The sequence below is a fragment of the Ambystoma mexicanum genome, chromosome 9, assembly GCF_040938575.1.
Source record: "Ambystoma mexicanum isolate Mex_15411 chromosome 9, UKY_AmexF1_1, whole genome shotgun sequence".
Taxonomy (NCBI): domain Eukaryota; kingdom Metazoa; phylum Chordata; class Amphibia; order Caudata; family Ambystomatidae; genus Ambystoma; species Ambystoma mexicanum.
The window spans coordinates 1134824295-1134843925 of NC_090931.1; the positions used below are offsets into that span (position 1 = coordinate 1134824295).

At 44.2% G+C, this 19631-nt stretch overlaps 1 protein-coding gene across 2 annotated transcripts in view; it reads right to left on the reverse strand.

The window, feature by feature from the left end:
• Positions 1 to 19631, reverse strand: part of EPC2 (enhancer of polycomb homolog 2) — a 662055-nt gene that overhangs the window by 303977 nt on the left and 338447 nt on the right. For both annotated transcript variants that reach the window (XR_011274738.1, XM_069616502.1), the window contains exons 5-6: positions 4389 to 4537; positions 4100 to 4232 (exon numbers count right to left, since the gene is read on the reverse strand). Coding sequence is in view for 1 of the 2 variants with exons in the window: in XM_069616502.1 (XP_069472603.1) it covers positions 4100 to 4232; positions 4389 to 4537 (282 nt within the window). In the remaining variant the exon portion in view is untranslated. The remainder of the gene's footprint in view (positions 1 to 4099; positions 4233 to 4388; positions 4538 to 19631) is intronic.

Consider the following 19631-nt stretch of genomic DNA (forward strand, 5'->3'; position numbering starts at 1 on the left):
ACAGACAGACTAGTAAACGAATGCTAGCGAGAGCCAGAGAGGGGAAAAACGGAAGAAAATCTTCCGAGGATGCAAGTACGTCCGGCCCCGATCGTGCGGAGAAAAGGACTGATGGGCGATGCACGGGGCGGAGCCAACGTGGGCGGGTTTACGGCCCGTGCTCCGGTCCCGTCCCACAGGACGGAGAGATGTCCCATAAGTATGGAGGAAAGGGGACGGGACGTAGGAGTATGTTCTAGTTACAAAAAGTTATTGCTTACCTTATATATATGTTTTGCCATTCTGAAAAGTATATATAGGATTTACTTACCTTGAATTAGCTGTGTGCATAATTAAATAAGTATTCTCAAAGACTTACTTTCCTTAGAAACTGTCTCGCCATTCTAACAGAAAGTAGATGGGTTAATGTACTTGCATGTGAATTTGGTCCCCCTCTTACCAAAAATAATGCGGTTGGTTTCACTTTATTTGTTTGGATAATTGTAGGAGTGTCACCAGTCGGGGTTTGCTTCCCCCGACTTGCTGCTAGCCTGTCCAGAATAAGTCTGCCTTCGGTTATATTTACTTGTAAAGTTGCGTATAGCTTCTTTTGAAAAGTGTATAGGTTTTACTTACTTTGCGTCAGCTGTGTGCCATCCTAAAACAAGTTAAAATCATTGCTCACCTTAATCTGTGTTGAACTGATCTGAAAAGCAAACTGTAAGAGTATATTACATTAGGTTTTACCTGCCTAGAATAGGCGTGTCATTATTGAAAAGTGTTCTTAGGTGTAGCTAACCTCGGTCTACTTTGAGCCATCCCAAAAATAGTGTAATACGTTATTTTAGCTCAGTAAAACTGTCTAAAGTCAGTGAAGTGTCATTGCAGATTACACCATAAGGTCCACCTTCCCTAGTATAACTTATGCTGAATCAGTTTTTTTTTTTTTTTAATTAAAACGTTTTATTGGTTTCATGGTTATACACAGTAAAACAAAGCAAAACCTTTAACATTAAAACAAATTCATCCACTCCACTACAATCCTTTTCAATATCAAAAATAATTAAAACAAAAAGCGAACCCAAGAAAAAAAAAAAGAGAAAAATAAGGGAAAAGGAAATTCTCCATCCTATCCAAATCAGAAAACCTCCCCAGTTTCCCATATAAACAAAGTGTCCAAACCTTAGTCACTCAATCAGCAGACAGAACCAATTCCAGCATTTTCATAGCAGCAATTACCACTCTAGTCTGGTCCCCAATTTGCACCCATTTCCACCAGTCCTCTAGGCTAGGAGTTTGTCCCATAGATTTAAATTCATCTAGAAAAAAAACTTCTAGTCTGTTTTAAGGCAGTACATACCAATACTAAGTGCATTGGGGTTTCCACCAAGTCTCCATTATGACAATATCTACACTTGGTATTCACCACCCCCAGTGTTTTCCGCAGCCATTGAACCTCCTTCATATTTAGGATGTTCAAAAAGCATCTTAATAACACATCTCCATATCTTTGTGATGGACATTTTTGAGATATTTTGGTAGCATGTTTAAGCCATTTTCCTCTAGAGACAAAGATTTCCTTGATTCCAAACTAGCACATTCCTAGACGTTATTTATCCAATCTCTCTGCATTCGTTTTTCTTCACTTTTACAGGATTATGCATCAGCATATCCAGCTCCATTTCATTGCCTTTCAGGACACATTCAACTTTTCTCCTCCACCCTTCTAGAGGTTTATCCAGTGGGCTCTTGCACATATTTAAAATGGCAAAGGGCCCTGTCACAGGGCCCATGGCACACTTCCTATACAAGGAAACTGTTTTCCACCAAGCCATCGATTCCAAGGACTGGAGTCTTAATTCCTACCTAATAGCACAAGTAGGAAGGCCGTTAGGGAGGCTCAACACCTTCCTCCAAAACTGGCCCTCCAATTTGTCCCACCATTGACATGACAGATGGAGAGAGGTTTCTGCTCAATAAATCAAAATTTGGGCCACTTTTTGTTTATAAAAAGAAACTGTTGCAATTAAGGTAAATTTCCCAAATTTACTGTGGAATAGTCTGGCTTGGTTAGTTAACGCAACCAGTCTATCTCAAATATAAGAGCTGGTCCATATCATTACGATTCCTATTGGTAGTTACTCCCAGACATACCATCAAATCCACTGCATTTAACACCATCCCCTCAACCCTCCACTGGAATTTCTCAGTCTTCTTCAAACCGGCCCATTTCCTAACCAGGATTTTGGATTTAGCAGTATTAAATTTTCATACCATTATCCTTTAATTATGCTTCAAATGCACCCAACCTCCTCTGCAAGCCAATCTGAGTTTGGTCCTGTTAGGTGTAGCTAACCTCGGTCTGCTTTGAGCCATCCCAGAAATAGTGTAACACATCCTTACTTTTTAGCTCAGTGAAAATGTCTAAAATCAGTAAGTGCAATTGCAGATTACACCATAAAATCCACCTTCTGGTGTAATTGCAGATTACACCATAAGGTCCATCTTCCCTAGTATAACCGTTATCCTAAATCAGTTATCATTTTTTACTATTCCTAGAATAAGTGTTCTACTATTCAGTAAAGTATATTGTGCGGTTGGTTTACTAAGTGATTTCTTGCTGAGCGTCACAGTACAACTGATAGGGTCTACTACCCTGCTATTACTGTAGGCAATCCAAAAGTAACTATTGTTTTTGACTTCCTAGAACTACTGGTTAGGTGTTCCAAATAAGGTTATATGCTTTGGTCTGTGTACCTGCAAGCATAGTGTGTTTTTTTTAATAAAATGTGTATATGATCTGTGATGGTACTTATTTCCCCCAAGATTTATCTGGGCCTACTTGTATTTAAATAAACCATTTATTTTTACAATACATAGTGTGTCAGTGTTTCTTTGGTCCATATTTTTATTACAATTTCTTTGTATTGATTCTACAGCCCTCTCCCACTCCTAAAATAAGCCTGGCTGCTCAGTCTAACATATACTCACGTGGTACAGCCTTATATCAAGAGTGGAGTCTTGTACAGTCTCAGTTGAATGGTTTTACTAAGCCCGTAGTTGGACTTCAGAAAAACTGTCCCAACAACAGCCCTCACAGCAGAGCAGTACAAGCTTTAGCTCAGTGTGTATACTATTAAAGCATGTACTGCTCTGCTGCTCCACTTGCTTAATGGCCACATGTGAACGTGAAGTTGAAACTGTTACTGCTTTTGTGGTCCGTTGTAAGTGAAGCCGGTTCTACATTACAATAGTGAAAACAATATAGAGGCAGAAAAGAACGTTTTTCCTCTTTTCTTATTATTTTTTTTTTTTATTGTGGAGGAAGACCCATGCACCCTGCCCACAAGTCCCTCCCACCTTTGTTTATACCCTTAGCCCATCACCCATCTATTTAAAAAATGAGAAAACTTTCGACTGAATACATTTGTTATTGGAGGCATTCTTTTTGTTTTCAATTTTTGGGCGGAATGCCAGTGAAGCCTGCTGTGTGTTACTGCCTATGCTTTACCTGTTCGGTTTGAGTAAAGCTTGCTCTGTGTCTTGGTCAGTGTTAAGGGGGCTTCACCTCTTGATCCTCAAACATTCTGCCTTTGAACCCTGGTGTTCAAAAGTAGCCAAACAATGGAGTTACGATTCCATAAGGAAGACATTTGAGAAAAGCGGTTATACTCCAACAGTACTGAGACACCTGTAGCTGGAAAAGAATTCCAACTTAATCAAAACCTCGGATTTGTCCACAGACACTCGCCTCTTACTCCGTCACAACAGTAAAGGGTCTAGCGGTTTAAAAGAAAATGGTAGTACCACACACCGTTTCTAAAGTACTCGCATTTCCATGTCTCAACGGCAAAAGACCAAGGCCTGAAACTCAATTAGTGCAGAAAGGTAGACATTAAAACCACATCTTTAAAAGTTCAGAGGAAGTGAAATTACGCATGGGTTTATGAAATACAACTAGCACGCTCTTTGATATTTAAAAATATGTATAAAAAATGATTAGTGGGTCATAGGGTACACTTAATCTTATGCAAAATATAATGTGCTTTGTAAATAAAACACTTGAGGGAAAGATGTAAGAAAGAAGAAGCCATGTTCAATGTTATCAAAATCCAAATACCTTAACTTTACACTCTTGGACTTTGTGGTGGCTTCCATTATGAAGCGATGCTGGAGTTGCATATACCTCTTTTTCTGGCCTATTCACCTTTACTTCATTTAGGATTTCACCTCCAAAGTCGCCCATATGATACCTACGATACAAGGCATCAGACAGAGATGTTAGAGCAAGCTATTTTAAACTGAAAACATTTAATATGTGCAGAATATACATTCTTTGTTTAAAGATTACAAGATAAACAATCCCTCCAAAAGAAGCAAGTGTATAATTCGATAGGCATAAATATTACCTTTTCTCAACAACTTCTAATGTTAAATGCAGCAATTCCCGCTTCGTCTTTTCTCTTCTCTTTATCATTTCTAAAATGGTTATGGCTCGACTAAACTCCCTTCGTAACTTTAACATTTTTTCGTAGGAGGCTTCGTCATTCTTGCGATTCTATAAAAGAAGCAATCAATACAAATCTGTTTAAAAACGAGGTACAGACAAGTAAACAACCAGAAAACTGTTTAAGCATTCCCCAAAAATATATTATTTCAATGATCACATCTGCCAAAGCCAGCCAAGTAGTATTATTTTCCAACATCGGATTACTTATCCCAGTACTTACCCATATATTGGGATCCACAAAAGCTTGCAATATATTAAGATGCAAGGCTGTCAACGGCAGGATAGAGAGAAGAAAGAAAAATACTTCACAAGTTCAACAAAGGTTTCCACTACAAATCAAGCCGTTCAATACAGGGAAGGGCAAACTCTCTAAAGTAACTTCAGCTCTTCCGTCATCGTTGATTAAGCTTGAATCATTGCAGGTCAAGAAGTATATGGTCCATATTTAAAAAAAACATTTAAAAAACAAATTGGAACATGGGACTCAAGTCTGGTCCCACAAAGTCCAATCCACTTTCTTTTCAGGATAGCCACATAAAAAAACAAAACTAATTATAACATTAATGGTTTGTTCTTCCCTGTCTGGAATGTTGATTGGAACAGTACTAGCAAAGGTGTCCCTGGCATAGGTTTAAACTTAGACCTATCATTTATGGTCAATAGGTTGAGCCATACCAACATTTCTATTTACAAAACAGCATTTTCGTAAAAAACAATACATTTATAAAAAGCATTTGTTTAATAAACATACTTTCATTTCACTAGTAAGAAAAGAGACAAAGTAAACTGAAATATAAGGTAAATGAAACAAAATCTAAAACCTAAACATGGCCCAATCTGTGTGGCCTATTAGAGTTAACAATGAATTCCTGATTTAGAAGCCACCATGCATACTTCCCAAGTGTGATAAATAGTGCTACATACAAAAAAACAAAGTGAGCGAAAGAAAAAGGCTTCAAAGTAGAATGGACATAAAGTTCCTAGCGATAATGAGGTTTGTTTGTAACTTGCTGAACATAAACCCAAGTTAACTCATGTGAGGTCAGTCAAAATAGAATTAGGACATGGTGTGTGAACCGACTATCTCCTATGTCCTTCAACACACTAAATATCTAAAAAGCTGGGGTCCATGTCCTAAAAAGCTATTGCCTATGTCCCCAGATATTGTAAATGCCCATGAAAAGCATGCGCATATTCCAAGCGTTGAAGGTTGGGCTCCTCACTACTGAAGGAGCTAGTAAATCGTCCCTGGGATGTTTTGGCAGGGTAAATTTGTGCTAACCGCCTTCTTCATGGAGGACTGTATAGGACAACCTGCAAGTAAACATGAAAAGCTTTTCAGTCAAAAAGCCGATTCTTTTCATCAATAAACAAATTAATCAATGTGTGTGCCTTACCCACTAACTTTGGTCGCTCCAAATAGCTGGACCGCTGGATCCCCCGTTCTCAGACAGCAGACACAAAAGAGGAATCTGGGCAATCACTCAGTGTAACTCATAGGTCCATTGGAACCTACGGTGTTCGGGAGATGAACAAGTTACCTTCTTACCTGGTAACGTTCTTTCGATGGGATGTTCCGATGACGTATTCCACATCTATGACAGGTAATCACCACAGCTGTGCTGCTTCGTTAAATTTTCGGCGTCTGCGTCCTCGAGGGCCTCCGTCAAGCCGACGTCACCGGATGTTATAAGTAGGACGCACGACGCCCGTAGCCTCTGTTGTAGTTTTTTCCCCCAGAACGTGTGGCACCAATCTTCTGCCAGTATAACTACAGAAAGCATTGCAGAAACGGAAGCTGCAATCGCATAAGAAATTCTGTAGAGGGGCAGGCTGGGAGGGAACGATGCGGAATATCTCGTCGGAACATACCATCGAAAGAACGTTATCAGGTAAAAAAGTAACTTGTTCTTCGAGGGGATTGGTTCCTCCGACGTATTCCACATCTATGACAGACTCCCAAAGCAGTACCAATGTACGGAGGTGGGAAAGAATTCAGAATTTTAGAATGCCCAATTAAATTGCAGAATAGAGGACTGCCTTGTCAAAGGCCAGATCTTGCCCATGGATAGAATCCAGGGAGTAGTGTTTTACAAAAGTATGGACAGAGGCCCATGCGGCTGCTTCACAAATGTTACGAATGGGAACACCCCTCTGCAGGGCAGTAGAGGCAGGAGGGTCCTTACCAGCCAAGCGGTAACATTCAGAAATTGTCAAGATAATCCATCTAGACAAAGTCTGTTTAGTAACAGCTTGTCCCAAACATCTTCCAGCGTATCCTATAAAGAGCTGATCGTCCACTCTGACCCGGGACATGCGTGAGATGTAGAAACGTAAAGCTCTCCTAGGATCCAACCTATGGAGCCTCTCCTCTTCCTTACCAGGATGCGGAGGAGGATAGAACGCCGGAAGAATAACCTTCTGGCTTAAATGAAATTCCGACAACTTTCGGAAGAAAAGAAGGATGAACCCCCAAGGACAACCCTGTCCTTATGGAACACCGTGAAGGGTGGCTTAACGAAAAGTGCCCGCAACTCACTCACTCTGCGAGCGGAAGTGACCGCAACTAAAAATACAGTTTTCAAGGTCAACAGTCTCAAAGGACAAGAATGACATGCATTACTTACCGTAATAGCATTTCTTATGATTGTATCTGCTTAGATTCACATGCTGTGCAGTGGGCACCGCAGAGTATTGCGTCTTGTCTTTCGCGGACCGAAAGGGGACGTCGGCATAGGCGTGTCTGTAACACTATCCCTATCGTGACGCGTGTACTACCCAAAATCCCTCACGCGCCGAGGTCCACCCGATTGTATTCTTTCTGCCATGAGGGAGCCCAAGGCTACAGTGAGTGAGTACATAAAGAGAAATTAGTAAGACGTCTAGGTTCCTTCAACCCTGAGCGGGGAGGTAGGGAGGGCACATGTGAATCTAAGCAGATACAATCATCAGAAATGCAATTACGGTAAGTAATGCACGTCCTCTGATGCTTGTTAATCTGCTTAGAATCACATGCTGTGCATAGACTAGCGAGCAGTACCCAGAGTTGGAGGTGGGTTGTGAGAAGGAACAGTAGAGAAAAGTTGTCTTAGTACTGCTTGTCCCACCTGAGAGTCAAACCTAGAATGAGTGTCTAGGCAATAGGGTTTTGTAAAGGTGTGTACAGAACTCCAGGTTTCTGCTTTGCAAATGGACTGAAGAGGAACATTTGCAATGAATGCTATGGATGCCCCAATGCCTCGATTAGAGTGTGCTCTAGGCTTGAAGGGCAGTTCTCTCTTAGCAAGAGCGCAACATAGTGTGATGCATTTGACAATCCACCTTGAGATAGCTGATTTAGAGCAAGGATCCCCTTCTCTATCAGCTGCCACTGAAACGAAGAATTGTTTAGTCTTCCTTAGTGGTTTAGTTCTTTCCAGGTAAAACATGACTGCCCTGCGCACGTCTAGTGTTTGAAGGCTTCTTTCAGCCATGTTAGTAGGGTTGTGAAAGAAAGTGGGTAGTTCGATTGATTGGTTCACATGGAACTTCGAGATGAATTTAGGCGCAAACCTGGGATGTGTGCGCAGAACTACCTTATCTTTGTAGACTGTAACAAAAGGGTCTAGAACAGAAAGAGTATGTAGTTTGCTAACCCTTCTGATAGAAGTGATAGCCACTAGGAAGGCTGTCTTATAAGTCAGGTTCTTCAGACTTGCTTTATGCATAGGCTCAAAGGGAGCTCCCATGAGCCTGGTCAAAACCACATTCAGATCCCATCCAGGGGCTTTGTGAGAGATGGGAGGATAAATCCTCTGAACCCCATCCATAAAGGCTTTAATCAACAGTATTTTCCACCACGATACCTTCTGTTGTGATGTGGTGTGGTGTAGGCTGCCAGAGCAGCCAGATGAACCTTTAGGGAATTGAAGACTAATCCAGTGTCCAACAGGTGGGTTAGATACAGCACAATGTGTGAGGGCGAGCAATCGATGGGATGGACGCCCTTGGAATTGCACCAGATGACAAAACGTTTCCATTTGCTGGCATAGCAATAATGTGCATTAGGTTTTCTCGCTTCCCTGAGTATGTCCATCCACCTCTGAGGGAGTTGCAGGTGTCCAAACTATGATCTCAGGAGCCAGGCTGCTAAGTTCAGAGTTTGTGGGCATGGGTGTAGGGTCTCCCCCTGTCCTGAGACAACATGTTGTACGGGGATGGTAGCTCCACTTGGGAGGAGAGGGACATTTCCATCAGGGGAGCGAACCAGGGTTAGCAGGCCACACAAGGGGGCCACCAGTATAATGTTAACTGGTTCCTGGTGCATCTAATGTACGATCTTGTTGAAAAGGGTAGTCAGGGGGGGGAGTAGACAAATTTCCCCGACCAAGTTATCCAGAGAACGTTTCCCCCTTGGATCAGTTCTGGGGGTACCTGGAGGCATAGTCTTGGCATTGGGCGTTCACCTGAGTAGTGAACAGGTTGATCTATGGGAAACCCCATTCTGCGAATACGCTGGACACAATGTCTTTGTGCAGTTGCCATTCGTATTCTTCTGGGAGAGGAAAATCTCTGCTGAGTACGTCTGCCAGAGGATTGAGTTCCCCTGGAACATGTTGGGACAAGAAAAGCATCTTGTGTTTGAGAGCCCATATCCAAATGTTTTGGGACAGCTTGGATAGCCCTGGAGAGTGAGTGCCCCCCGTTTGATCAGGTAATACATTGCTGTAGTGCTGTCCGTTAGGATCAGCACCATCTTCCCTTGCAGTTGCACCTGAAAGGCTTTCAATGCTTTGAACACTGCTAATAGCTCCAGTAAGTTTATATGGTTGGACGCTACTTGAGGGGACCACACTCTGTGCACTGTCTGCTGAAGCAGGTGAGCCCCCTCCACCCTGTGAGAGATGCGTCTGTCATGAGAGTGGCTTCCACTGCAGGGGTGGTGAAGGTCTTCCTCTTCAAGAGGTTTTGTCTTGACCACCACTGCAGAAAGAGAACGAGGGATGGCGAGACAACTAACAGATCTTCCCATTATCCGCTGGCCTGACACCACTGGCTGTTGAAGTAAAGAATATATTCTTGGATCTCAAACAAAACTAAACAATATTTGACTAATACACATCCCATCACACCTATTTTTTATGGATTACCGAAGATCCATAAAAATTTGATGACGCCACCTCTCAGACCCATAATAGCGGGTACGGACAGTATCTTCAACCCTTTAGCCATCTATGTAGACAAGGCTTTACAACCATTGGTACAAACAACATCAACATATCTGAAAGATACTACCGACTTCCTGAATCATCTTGACACTTTGACAAACATCCAAAATGATGATCTATTGGTTTCCTTTGACGTACAAAGCTTGTACACATCCATACCGCATCAAGATGGACTAGAGGCTTTGGAATGGACCTTACTACAAAGAGATTGTGAAGCTAACAAATTATTCATTTTGGAGTTAAGTAAAATCATACTTGTCAATAACTACTTCAGACACAAAACTCAATATTACTTACAGGCATCGGGAACATCTATGGGGTCCTCAATGGCCCCTGTGTACGCGAATTTATTCATGTACAACTTAGAAATGAATTGGATCTTAAAACCCACTAAATGGACAGACAAATTGGTATCTTGGAAAAGATTCATCGACGATGTATTTGTAATTTGGAGAGGAGAACGCACAGAATTGAACGAATTCTTGCAGTATATCAACTCTGCCCACACAAGAATAAAATTCACCATGGAAGTTGGTTCACCGAAATTACACTTCTTGGATGTTGAATTAGAAATCAAACAGGAACGCATTATTACAAATATATATCACAAACCCACAGATGTTAATAATACCTTACATTTCCAAAGCCATCATCCAGAACATCTAAAGAATAATTTACCGTACAGTCAATTTTTACGTCTCAAAAGGATCATCTCATCCACAGAAACACTCAAAGAAGAAAACATTCGGATGACTGAGAAATATAAGAAAAGAGGATATCCAGAATCCACGATTAAAAAAGCAGAAGAAAAATCACAGAAGTTAGACAGAAAGAATCTACTAATTGTAAAAAATAAAACCAAGGAGATACCATTTCTATATGCTTTAAGATATTCAGCACAAAGTCATCATATAGCAAGAATGATCAAGAAAAATTGGAGGATTATAGAACTCGACCCTCAACTCAAGAGACTCTTCCCTAAACCACCTATAATTGCATACAAAAGGGGACGGAACTTCAAGGATCAACTTGTCAAAGCTGAAAGACCAAGAGTGGACAACCAAAGAACTTTAACAAAGAAAAAAGCAGGCACCTTTGCGTGCTTGAGTTGTGGTAATTGCAACAATATAATGAAAGGTAGCTATGTGAGACACCCTAATGATGGTAATAAAATTCGATTGTACGACTTTGCCACATGTGATACTAAATCCGTAATTTACGGACTAAGTTGTCCGTGCGGGATTTACTATGTGGGCCAGACCCAGAGAAAGGCGAAAGAGCGCTGGAACGAACACAAGAGTAATATAAGGACTAATAACATACATTCACCAGTAGCCAGACATTTTGCTATAATGAAACATACCATAGCACAACTGAAGGTCATAATACTGGAAGTAGTAAAAAAATCCCAGAGAGGAGGTAACCATGGCAAACTTATGGACCAAAGAGAGATCCATTGGATTGATAAATTGAACAGTCGTGCACCAAATGGAATGAACGAGGACTATAGCCTGGCTTGCTTTTTATAAATCACTATCCTTCCTAACTGGAATAAGTTTTAATTATCAGATAGACACAGGTTAATATACACCCCTTGACTACTTGTTTTATGCCACAGTTAACTATAAATTTATCCTTTAAAGATTGCTTTCTCTAAATTATATAAATAATCACGGTTTCCCTCTTCTTTATCACAACTGATGTTCTAGAAAGGGACGCACCAGGATGCTAATGAGTACACCGGATGGAAAAATTATATAATACCAACATGCTGACTAGTGTTATACCTTGTCATGAATTTTGTAATAATACATATGTTTACATACAATTAAGGGTTAGTTCATAGCCATGAGAAATGCAAATGTGATATGATACCAGAAATGCCATACTAGAAGAACTGTATTTTATTTTATTGTTCTATACAGTATTGAGTTACATACATAAAAAGTAGCCTTACAATCCTAGAATGTGAGCATATTGTCACTTATGAACGTCTTTATACTTAGAGTTAAAAATTCCCTTTAAACATCACATTTTCAAACAAGGTATTGTCACCTCTCATGAGGGTTAACTGTGTTTTTCTAAAAATATACTCGGCACTCAATCACAGTCCACAAACGCCATTGTGTTTCGCGGACGTCATGACGTCATACGCTAAAATTAGAGGGTGGCGACGTCATCGCGCTATGCCGTGATGACGTCACATTATAAACAAACGGCCATTTTGAATGAACAACACGAACGCTGATAGAAGCAGTCAGTCGCTTGATCTAATTGGAGGTGAGTTACAAATGATTTAAGGGAGATGCATTGATTTACTCTGAGTTACAGAGGATTTGAGGGAGATGCATAGATTTATTACAACGGGCAGTTTAAGGATAGAGCAGTCGAAATATTAACACTTGGATAGTTAAATCTATCAATTAAAATCCAAATGTTGTGATACACCAGTGAATATTCCCCCTTTTAGTGACTTGTTATTCTATCCCTACTGTAGAGATATACCCGAGAGGGTCCCCTCTATGAAGGAATACTGAATCAGAACACTCAGGTTCTGAGTATAACCACCGTACCAAGTACAGCCATCCACATTTTTGAAGTACTTAATACTCATACTGGAGTCAGGATCATGACACCTCGAGGTAATTATAATGTTGATATAATTCTCTTTCTTGTAAGATGAGATTAGTTAGACACTAGAGTTTAATACAACCTTCTCTTCCTATTTAAATTAGCCTGCATTTTCCAAAATGGTGATTTTCTAATTGATTTATATCTACTTAAATTTCAATTATATTGAACATATTTCAGAGAGAGATTTGAGAGTTTAGAAGTTCATTACTTCTACATAGTATGTTTTAAGTGACAATATGACAGAGGGAACTGTGACCTTAATATAGACACTAATTACAAACATTATATGTTATAGGTGAATGAGATTAAAGTTAAAGACAGAAAGTTTATAAGTGGGTGAACAACTCCAGAAGAAGGGGAATCAATCCCCGAAACGCGTCGAGCTAAGGATACGAACATTATTTACCCACGAGGATTAATGAAGAAGAATTGCAAATATTACTTTCAAGAAAGGCATTTTTTCCAGTATGTTATAAATATGGATATTAATTTCTCTGTCTAAGTGAGACAATGTTATGAGATATTGGTGGGATACACCAAATATTTATTTGAAATACATAAAAAGATTTTTACAAAAAGATTGGTTTCATGAATTGTTGTGCTAAGCTTAAACAAGTTAAATGTTATGAATATTTGATTGTATTTACAATTCAAAGGGTGTGCAGGGGACGGGAGTGTTCCATAAATGTATGGACACCTGTTGTTTTTTCACCACTGGCTGTTGAGCCACTCCTGCATGGGACGCATGTGCAGCCGCGCGTGGGGAACCAAGTATATGCATGACACCATCAACCCTAGCAAACGCATGGCTTCGAGTACCTTCACCTCCCGACTGGCTACATATGGAGGGATCTGAGAAAGCATGTTTTGAACCCTCTCGTTGGAAGTGAAGACGAGACTGTCTTCCGTCCGAATTAGAGCCCCCAGAAATTGTTTCACCTGGCTGGGGACTAAACTGGATTTCTTATCATTGAGAAACCCAGGCTGAAGAGGAGATCTACTGTTTTTTGGGTGTTCGAAAAACAAGCATCGAACGAGTCCCCCGTGATGAGCCAGTCGTCGAGGTAAGGGTAAACTGGGACTGATAGTCTGCGCAGGTGTGCAACTGCCACTGCCAGAACTTTGGTAAACACCCTTGGTGCCGATGCGATGCCGAAGGGGAGTACCTTGAATTGGTAATGCCTGTCCTGGATCATGAACCTTAGATATTTCCTGTGCGCTGCAACATTGAAATATGAAAGTATGCATCTTTCATGTCCAATGTTGCCATGAAGTCCCCTTCTTTCAGCAATATGATCACCTCCTGCAGTGTTACAATGCAAAACTTCTGGGGTTTTATAAACTTGTTTGCTGGGCGCAGGTCTAGAACAGGGCGCATGGTGAGATCCTTTTTGGGTACAAGGAGGTACACTGAATAAATACCCTCATTTACCTGAAGAATAAGTACGGCTTCTATGGCGTCCTTTCCCAGCAGTGCTTCCACCTCTTGGATCAGGATCTCCTGATGGTCTGGTGAAAGGCGCCGTGAGCACGGCGGTCTGAACTGTGGAGGTCGGGAGAATTCCACGCAATAACCGCGGGCGACCGTCTTTAAGACCCACTGGTCGGAAGTTATCCCCATGCCCCGAGGAAAGATGTTAATCGCCCCCCCGTCCAGGGTGGCATGGGAGGGGACCTGGACTTGGTGGTCATTTCTGACCAGAGGCTGTGGCTCCTCTGGGATTGGGGCCTCTGCCTCTACCCTTGCCACGTTTCTGACCACTTGAAGGGTAGTAAGTGGGGCTTCCAGATGCTTGATTTGTGTTGAAGTTACCCATGCCGTAGTGTTGACCAGCACGGGCTTGCCCTCGAAAAGACCGCTGAGAGTTATTACCCCTCTGAGAAGAGGGTTTGTGTAATTTGTTGAGACTAGAGTCTCATGCTCCTCCTTGGCTGTTTCCAAAGCCTCATCCACTGCTTTCCCGAAGAGGTTAGTCTCCTCAATGGGTTTATTAATGAGGGAGGCCTGAGTCTCAGGTTTAAAAATGTACGCAGCCAAGCGTGTCTTTTCAGTAGGGTCCCTTGAGCAAGAGACCTGCCCGCAGTTTCCGCAGTGTCTAGGGTGTTCTTCACCACATTCTGGTTAACTAGTCTTCCTTCCATTACAATGGCGAGAAGCTTTGATTTGGTGGGTTCGGGAACCTCTTGGAGGCCTTCCTGGAGCAAACTCGATTGGGCATCAGCATAGCTTGCTAATAGAGTAGTATTATTAGCAACCCGTACAGTGTATATAGCTGCTGATGTGACACGTTTGCCCAGGGCATACAGCCGCTTAGACTCCTTGTCCGGCGGGGATTCTCCCGTGGCAAGGGGTACCCTGCACTCTTTCGAGTGGTAGTCACTACCAGTGAATCTGGAATGGCGTGCCCTTTGATGTATAGAGGGTCAGAAGGAGAAGGTTGAATTAATTTCGACTCTCGGGTTCACTGCCCGTGTTTGAGCAGGTGACACCAATGAGGGAGCTACACGTCTCTTAACAGAGTTAAGGAGGGGGATGGATTGACTCGCCGGATGTTTTTCCTTAATGATATCCTCCACGAAATCCTGTTCAGGTACCGCCTCTTGAGAGGCAATTTTAAAGTATTCAGCTGCTTTTTTCAACATACGAGTTGAATGCCATTTGGACATCTACAGGAGAGGCCTGGCGAGCCGGGGTGGACGGAGGAGAGTCTAGGCACATCACATCAGAGTCCTGATCTTGCTGTGTCCATGGGTCCTGACCTTCCTGCTGGGTTTCCTCCCAGTTGTTCGTAGTATCCGGTTGATCCTCCTCATAGTTTTGCAGAAAAGAAGCTGCTTCATTATAGATGTCTCTATATGTATACATCTGGACCACGTCTTCCTGTTGGAAAACATGAGACTGATCTTCCTGAATTTGGATGTTAGGCTCTACCCGAGCCCATTTCGGGGGAGGACGATCAGAACTGATAATCCGCTCCAGCCTATCCATACAAACTTCGAATTTTTCAGAAGTCCATTTAGAGGACCCAAACGGGCCTACGTGAGGAGAAATGACATTCACTGCACCGCGGTGTCGAAATGAGTCTATCAGGGTGTCGGAGAGAGGCTCTAGACCATTCTCATAAGCGGCATCAGAATCGGGAACCCAATCCACCGGAAGTTTTTCCGCAGCTTGTCCCATTACCTTAGGCGGAACCGGAGTGAGGCCCGCCGCTGCCGTAATTCTTCCGATGCTGCTTTCGATAGTCGCCGAATCGTCGTGAGACAAAGGCTCCAATGATTTATCGGCAGGTGTAGTACCTGCCGCGGTGCTAGAGGCACTAGCAGTCGGTTTTCCGGGTAGAGGCCTAGCCGTAGTTTTCAGGCCTAATGAGGCCTTAGAGACCGTGGAAGCGTCGGGCTCCCGCGCTTTGACGCGTGTAGGTTTTGGAGTAGCGCCCTTAGCTGATTTAGATTGCCCAGTCGCAAAACACTGTTGTGGATGCGGGGAAGGCTTTGGATCTGAACGATCCGAGAGAACCGGCGAAGTTTTCAGCAGCCCTGTTGGTGCTTTTGTCTTTTTCGACAAAGACGTCGAAATCGGCATAGGGGTTGTGTGCTTAGTGCGATGCGCTTGTACGCTCCTGTCGCTGGGTGTTGTCCCTGTAGCAAGACCAGAGTCGAGCCTTGAAGGGTTGGGAACGGCCGTGGCAGACCTAGAAGTGTCCGCCTCGAGGTCTATAACATCCAAAATGGACGTTTGGTCATCCGCAGTGCCCCTGTCCCTTTCAGCGGGTGTGGTGGTGGGGAAGGGGGTTCCATGCATGACATACCGTACGTGGCCCACCGCTTTACACAGCGATCCTTAAGGGTCTTAGGCCGAAGGAGTTTGCACACCACTTCTCATCGTGCACTAGGGGGAGACGGGAGTTACACGTCCTGTGTTTGTCCTTCCAAGGATACCTGACCGTACACTTAGGGTAGAGTCTAAAAGGAGTCTGTTCCATAGCCAAAGGGAAGAATAACCAGACAGACAGGGAAAAGAGGGGAAAGGAGGAAAGACATACCAACAATATGGCCACTCCGACCCCACTCTCTCTACTGTATAGGTCGGCCAGAAGGCCTGACCACATGGAAAATCCGGCCGCCGGATCTTGGGCGCCAAAATCCACAGCCGTAGACTATTCCCCCGTAGTCTTTGTCGAAGATGTTCTTGTTGGGCAAAGTGACTTAACAGGGATTAAACCGACAATTTGGTAAAGAAACAATGTCTCTAGTAAGATCTCTGCTATAGGGCGACCAGTTATCTGGGTGGAAAAAAACAATCTGAGACACCTCGGCGCGTGAGGGATTTTGGGTACTACACACGTCACGATAGGGATAGTGTTACAGACATGCCTATGCCGACGTTCCCCGAAAGACAAGATGCAATACTCCGCGGTTACGACTGGATGTAGGACCATACGCACAGCATGTGATTCTAAGCAGATTAACAAGCATCAGAAGTAAAGGCTCAAACGGAGGTCCCATTAGGAATTTTAGAACTAGGTCCAAATCCCAACCGGGCACCTGGAAAGGTGACGGTGGGAACACATTAGTGATCCCTTACAGAAACTGAGAAATCAAAAGGAATTTTAAAATAAGAACACTCAGACGAGCGCTTAAATATTGACAGCGCTGCCAGGTGACCTTTAATGGTACCCACTTGCAGGCCCTTGTGGGCTAATGAAAGCAAGAAAGACAGAACCACAGGCATGGCACATGTAAAAGGATCCACATTCTTAACCCTGCACCAGTCGCAGAACTTTCTTCAACAGCAACGGTACAGAGACTTTGTTGCAGGACTTGTGGCCGAAAGCAACACCTCCATCACGTCTTCAGCGAGGTCTCAATCCTTATACCTCAACCGTTCAGAAGCCAAGCACGAAGGTTGAGGGACTTGACCTCTGGATGGAGAACCCGACCCCCCCTCCCGTGAGAGCAGATCTTCTCGGTAGGGAAGACGGCATGGAGGACAGATGGACAAGTTGAGAAGGTCCGGGTACCACGTTCTCCGGGCCCATGCTGGAGCAATGAGGATCATCTGAGAACCGAACCTCTGTAACCTCTGCAGCACTTGCGGAATGACGGGGACTGGAGGAAACACGTCCAGCAGTGGGAAGGACCACTCCACTACGAACGCGTCCCCTAAGGCTCCTCTTGGAGGAAATTCCTGCAAGCAGAATACGCACTTCCGGTTGGCACTGGTGGCGAAGAGATCCACTTGTGGGTCCCCCAAAGGGCGAAGATCTCCAGGAGAATCTCCTGAGCCAGCTCCCACTCGTGAGAGACCAAGCTCTGCCTGCTCAGAGCATCCGCCACTGCGTTTGTCTCCAGCCAATTGAACTGCCGAGATCGAAATTTCCTGCTGGATGGCCCAGAACCAGAGCTGCATCGCCTCTCTGCACAGAGGGAGAGACCCTGCACCCACCCCCTTTTTGTTGAGCCTTCAGGGCTAGCCTGACGGCCCTCAGCTCCAACAGATTGATGGCGTCTGGAGACCAACGACGGTTGACTGTCAACTGATTGGCATTAGCTCCCCATCCCGTGAGGGATGCGTCCGTCACAATCATCACCTCCAGCCAGGGTAGCCAAAATGGAGCCTCCTTCATCAGATTGCTTTCGACGGCCCACCACAGAAGATCCTTGGCAACCGAGGGCAGCACCTGAACAGGATCTGGCATACTGCCGGAGGACTGTGACCACTGCATCTTGAGAGCCCACTGCAGAGATCTCATCTGCAGCCTGACCTCTGGCACCAGTAAAATGCAGGATGCCATGAGGCCGAGCACCCTCAAGAACTCAAACGCCAGGAGACTGAGCATGTTGAAACTTGTTCACCATCTGCAGAATGTGAGAAGCCCGCACCTGGGGAGGGAAACACAGCCCCAGGGATGTGTCGAGCACTGCACCGATGTACTGGAGCTGCTGGGTAGGTGTCAAGTGGAACGTCAAGTTGAGGGAGAAGCCCAGCCTGTGAAGGGAGTGGCAGGTGACTGACAGATGATCCAGGACTTGCTCATGAGAGCACACCCTGATCAACCAATCGTCCAGGTAAGGGTAGACGTGAATCCCCCTTTCCTCAGATATGCTGCCACCACCACGAGCTTGGTGAAGACCCTAGGGGCGGAGGTCAATCCTAACGGCAGGAACTGAAAGTGCGAGTCGCCAACCGCAAATCTCAGGTACTTCTTGTGCTTGGGATGAATTGGCACATGAAAGTAAGCGTCCTTGAGGTCGAGAGACACCAACCAGTCCTGAAGTTGAAGGGCCTGGAGGACTGGAAAGAGAGTGAGCATCTTGAACTTGTCCTTCCTGAGGAGCTTGTTCAAACCGCGCAAGTCCATGATGGGTCTCAATCCCCAGTCTTTTTTCGGGATAAAAAAATATGGGGAATACCATCCCTTGTTCCTCTCCGCTACAGGCACAAGTTCTATGGCGCCTTTCTCCAGCAAGGATTTGATTTCCTGCGCAAGGAGCGAATCCGGACTCTTCAAAGAGCGATTCCCTGGTGGATTGTCGTGAGGCCTCTGCCGGAAAGGAAGACAGTAGCCGTGGGCTATGATCTCCAGAACCCACACATCTGAAGTAATGGCACGCCATTCTACAAGATGCTGTGCCAGCCTTCCCCCAACCGACGAACCATGGGACATGGCCTCATGACTGAGCTGAAGTGGCTGTGGCAGTGCCCGAGGGCAAAGAGGCAACTGCTCGAGCGGTCTTGGCACCTCGAGTACCCTGTTTTCCACCTCTGGTACTCCTACGTTGGCCCCTTTGACTTGCAGCTCCCCTCGATCTACCAAAGGTAGAGTGTATCGAAAGGAACCTCCCCTCCATTGCTGTCCCCTAGGAAGAAAAGGCGAAGGTTGGCGGACTGCAGCGCTCAACGACTTTGCTGCAGCCTTTGAGGTCTGCAACCTCTCAAGGCTCTCGTCAGCCTTGCTGCCAAAAGGATGTTCACTATCAAAGTGCATGTTGAGAAGCCGGGCTTGTACATCAGGAGCAAACCAACTTCCGCAACCATGTAAATCTGCGCATCACGGTGCTCGCCGCCGTGGACCGGCTGACAGTCTGCCACGTCCAGACCCGATTGAACCGATTCACACACGGCATACTTGCCATTCTGTACAAGGGCAAGAAAGCCATCCCGATCCTCCCCTTCAGGAATATGTTCAGCCGCTAACTAAACAATTCCAGAGTACGAGTGAAATGTGCTAAATTGAGTTGGCTGCTTTCAAAGCCATACCCCCTGAAGAAAAGACTTTCTTCGCCCAACCGTCAAA